This window comes from Aspergillus glaucus (genome assembly GCF_001890805.1).
Source record: "Aspergillus glaucus CBS 516.65 unplaced genomic scaffold ASPGLscaffold_11, whole genome shotgun sequence".
Taxonomy (NCBI): Eukaryota; Fungi; Ascomycota; class Eurotiomycetes; order Eurotiales; family Aspergillaceae; genus Aspergillus; species Aspergillus glaucus.
This window is the reverse complement of record NW_019170463.1, coordinates 538,488-543,263: the sequence shown is the minus strand read 5'-3', so window position 1 is coordinate 543,263 and position 4,776 is coordinate 538,488. Positions and strand designations below refer to the sequence as shown.

General features: G+C 48.6%; 2 protein-coding genes across 2 annotated transcripts; both read left to right on the top strand.

Annotated features, from left to right (window-relative positions):
* Positions 1-206: 206 nt before the first annotated feature.
* ASPGLDRAFT_35925 (putative ribosomal small subunit assembly protein) lies at positions 207-1,185 on the top strand (the record flags this gene model as incomplete). The annotated part of the gene is made up of 2 exons (XM_022544626.1): positions 207-1,115; positions 1,177-1,185. 2 exons carry the CDS (start codon positions 207-209, stop codon positions 1,183-1,185), a joined length of 918 nt encoding a protein of 305 aa, XP_022400616.1.
* A 491-nt stretch (positions 1,186-1,676) lies between these two features.
* Positions 1,677-3,128, top strand: ASPGLDRAFT_172234 (general transcription factor IIH subunit TFB6 family). Its single transcript, XM_022542763.1, has 2 exons — positions 1,677-2,284; positions 2,355-3,128. Exons 1-2 carry the CDS (start codon positions 1,915-1,917, stop codon positions 2,915-2,917), a joined length of 933 nt encoding a protein of 310 aa, XP_022400615.1. The 5' UTR covers positions 1,677-1,914; the 3' UTR covers positions 2,918-3,128.
* Positions 3,129-4,776: the final 1,648 nt, after the last annotated feature.

The window sequence follows — 4,776 nt, the reverse complement described above, 5'->3', positions numbered from 1 at the left end:
TTTTTCGCTGTTATTGTTGTTTTTAATGCCGATGTACAAGTACTTGTGATAGCTTAGCCTTATCGGTGGTCTCCGCTTCCGCGTGCAAAATTTCGCAGCGCAAACTCGGAGCGCGGAAGAACGAATAATTTCTTGCGCAAACACCAGCCCATATCTCAACTCCTTCTAACGTCTTTTCCTTGCTGGATCCCTCTGGATTACAGAAAATGAAGAAAGACTCACCAGAGATAGCCGGTTATACCGTGCTCCCCGTTCAACTCCCCCCAACACCCGCATTCCCCAAACCAGCAACCCATTACCTCTACCTACGCCCTCACGAGCCTCGCATCCCAGATCCCGACTCCCCTCGCTCCCTCTTCATCGTCAACGCCCCCATCGACACAACCGAAACCCACCTCCGCCACCTCTTCGCCAAACAACTCTCCGCCGGCCGCGTCGAAAAAGTGCACTTCGAAAATGTCCCCACGAAAAAGAAGCACTCCCCCCCAACCCTCTCCGCCTCTAAGAACAACAAAAAACGCAAGCGCATCACAGCCGACGATCTCCAATCCCAACTCGAAGCCATCGACCTCCCCTCAACATGGGACCGCCATCTCCAGAAATCCGGCGCCCACGCCATCGTCATCTTCGCCGATAAACCCAGCATGGAAACTAGTCTGAAAGCAGCCTCAAAGGCGGCCAAAAAGGGCACCCAGATCGTCTGGGCCGAGGGTATCGAGGACCGCGTCGCCCCTCTCGGTCTCGCACGGTACTCAACCCACGAACAACTCCGGTATCCGGACCGCGCGACGCTCCTGCACACCGTGAACGACTTTATGGTTGTGTTTGGTGAGGTTGCAGAGGCAAGGAAGCGTGAGGAGGCGCGTAAGACGCAGATGCCTGACGACGATGGATTTGTTACTGTTGCTAGTGGGCCGAAATTGAACAATGTTGCGCAGCAGGAGGAGATGAGGGAGTTGGTTGAGAAGCAGAGGAAGAAGGAGGAGGGATTGGGTGACTTCTATCGTTTCCAGAGTCGCGAAAAGAGGAAGGAGAGGCAGAATCAGTTGTTGAGGAGGTTTGATGATGATAGGAGGAAGTTGAGTGAGATGAAGGAGCGGAGGGGGAAGATTCGGGTGAGTTTCTTTTCTTGGTTTCTTGGATTGAGATGCGGTTGCTAACTTGTTACATTTTTAGCCGGAATAATTTCTTTCTTGTTAAAAGTCGGTTTAGCCGGGCGTTATGGGTTGGCAACAAAAGTTATGGGCTCAGGGTGGATTGATTGTGAGTGTACTCTATCTTTCCTTTCTCTCCTGCTATGCACATGATGAGCACGCTGGGGCCAGAGTAGCAAGACTCGATCTATGATCAGATGTCATGCCATGCCTTCAAACACCAGCGATTCTATTTATCTTCTCACCTCTGAAGTGTTCATTCTATCACTTGTTTCGTCGGTTTTGTCTGGGACAATTGCTAACGCAAGTCTAGTGTCGATATGACAGGTTTAGTATAGAATTGAGAAGCATAGTTACTGCATGAAATACATATATAAACTACTTTTTTCAATTTCGTTCAATGCCATGTAGACATAGAATACTACAATACCGCGTACTCAATGCTCTATCAGTACTCCGCACAGACCACTTGGATCTCAGGCTTGGCGATGACATCTTCTCTTCTGCAACTCTACAGGTACTGGGGTACTTTGTACAAAACCACTTGCGCACGCCAGCTGGACATTTATGTTTGAATTGCAGGTTGTCAATTCTCAGCGACGGCACTTTTGGAATATATCTTTTGAATTTGCGCTGAGTGCTTCGAGGCAGCAGAAATCAGTTCTGCTTTCATCCAACACCCTCCGCATTCCACTCACAACTACAGCCACTTACACTACACTATACTCACCATTGACAGCTGACAATTGACACCCCGACAATGACCTCAACCGACTCAGCCGGCGGCTTCATCTACCCCTCCCTCCCCTCCCCCGCGCCCTCAACAATATCAACCTCAACCGCAACGCCCTCCCTCCTCCCACAACAACGCAGGCACCCGCTCAAAGCGGGGTCGATGAAGGAGACTGCTGTGATAAACCATCTGGACAAGAGTATTCTGGGGATAAACCGGCGGCATGCGAAGAAGTTTAGCAGTACTTATGGGGGCGGGGCGCCGAACGGAGAGGGTGAGGGTAAGGGTGAGGATGAGGTGGAGATGGAGGGTCAGGGTGAACGCGGATACGAGAGTTTCAAAGAAATGGTCAGGGATATCGAGAGCCTAGTCGATGTCGTCTGGGTTAGCGGCACACGTACGTCCCCTCCTCCCTCCCCCCTCCCATTTAACCAATTACGTCTAAATTAACAACCACACGCACACAGCAACCCTCCAAATCCCATACATAATCTCCCTCGCCGTCCTTGTGAACTCCAGTCTCCCCTCCTACCCCTTTACGCCCCAATCGACCTTCCGCCTCCTCCGCAAACTAGACTCCGTCTTCGCGTCGCTGTTAACAGGTGAAGACGCGGACTCGGGGACTCCGCTGGCGGGGTTTGAGACGAGGCGGGATATCGTCTCGATGACGGAGAAGGTGCGGATTAAGAGTATTGCGGAGGCGTGTCGGATGGTCGTTATGGAGGTGAGAGAGCGGAGTGACGAGACAACTGATGGGGATGGGGATGCTACGGGGGAAAGTGAGGTGGATAGTGAAGATGAGGAGATGGAAGATGTGATTGGGGATGCGAATGCGAATGCGACGAATGGGAATATCAATCCGATTGATGAGTATCATGAGACGCCTGGACGGTGGGAGATGGAGGCGGCGAGGGTGTATGAGAGGACGATTCAGTTGCTGGGGGATGAGTTGGGGAGGCAGGGGGAGTTCGGGGACGATATTGGGCAGCGAGAGATCACGCCTCCGTGTGCACCCAGTACAGCTCAATAACAACAAATATATCCAATAGACCATATTAAACTAAAGTGACAGCCCTAACTAAATTATAGACCAGAGTACCGGGTCGTCGACTACTGTAAGCTCCTGAAATGCAAAAAGCGACATCCGTAACGGCTGAAATTTTACAGGGCACCAGTGGATTCAATCTTTCAAAACGCCACGCGATGGGCCTCAGAATTTTAAGCGGATTGGGATCGGAAGCGCAGGGCGGATGGTGATTGGTGCTTGGGCGACGGTGATTGTAATTTCATCTGGCTGGCCTGTGTGGATCGCAGAGTAGTTACTTGTACAGTAAGTACGAGGTTGAGTCGATGTCGATGAGTCGATTGATGTACAATTGAGCAAAGTTTATTGTCCAGATACTATGGCCATACAGAACGAAGAAGTGGTGTATGTCCGTACTCTGGAGGACAGTAAAGCGCAGTGGCAATGCCCCTCTTGGGCAGACAGTGATCCGTGGTTCCAAGAAAAGCGATATTAATTGTATGTCATGCATCCACTGAAGAGTTTTCTTCTCCGGATTATTTTGCTTGTACGTACATACATAGTAGAGAGTACAGCATAGCATGCCAGGTACCTGCATTATATCACAGATCGAAGTAGTAACAAAAGTACTTGCTCAATGCAAGGAATTGTTTGTAGTACTCCGTACTCCGTATCGAGAGGAAAATAAGTACAGTATTCGGAGTAACTCCTTGCTCATTCTATGTATGTACATGTACGAGGTACTTGGTAGCGGCCACTGATTAAATACCACCGGGATGGATGAATGGATGGATCAAGCGCGCGTCGACGCGTCTGAGTTTTCTTTTCTTTTTTTCGTTTTCGTTTAACTTCAGTATCAGCTGGACAATGGTATAAGTTTTCATAAATACATGGCTGTGGCTTAGTGCTCGGTACAATTGCAGACAACGGCGTCTTTCAGGATCGAATACGAACCACCCCGGTTCGCAATGTCCGGCCAATCACGGACTGGCTACCAGAAATCCTACTCATGGCACCTTCCATGGTTCTGGTCTGTTTACTAGTACGTACATACTGTACCTGTACGTAGTACTTGTATCTGTGATGATATCTGTGACGTCGATGGAGATAAGGTCCGGTTGGATCAGGTGACATGTATTGCATCTGCAAGGTGTTCTTCACTACTCCTACTGATATGATACTGTCTGGCAGAGAGTACTACCACTACTCTGTATATCAAACAGGATTCACATTCCCTGTGGCAGCATCAAACTCGTGCGATACACGGTGTTCTCCGCGCGGCATAAAGAAGCCTGAGCCGAGCCGTGGCCGTGGATACGGGCTAGTATTCAGTATGAAGTAAGGTCGTTCTTTATTTTCTTTGTCCTCGCATCCCGTCAAGCAAGGATGGGTTCATATGAGTACTATGTATGAGAGGATCAAGTGACTATCCTGGATTACTGAAACTGCAGTAACTAACCTGCGTGTGTGTACTCCGTATTGAGGCTGAAACTGCCGCGGTCTGCATATGGTCACTTATTCCACTCTGTACTCTTCTGTACGGAGTACACTGTGAATATGGATATTTATGTCTAGTTTATAGTCCTGTTGAATAAGAAGAATAATAGCAGTTCTAGTACTCCGTACTCTATTGTCACTCTATTCATTAGGTACATTGAATCTTGCCGTGTCCCGTGCAGGTAATTTTGTAATTTGCGTAATACCTCATCTGCCGGTGCCCTATGTATGTAAGTGTATGGGTATTCTATTATTACCTTTTTTTTTTTTTTTTTCAGTCCCCTCCATTTGTTGAAGCATATCTGGAATTCTCTTTTTTTTTTTTTTTTTTTTCTCTTTCTTTCCTCCTCCTCTCTTCAATCTTCTTT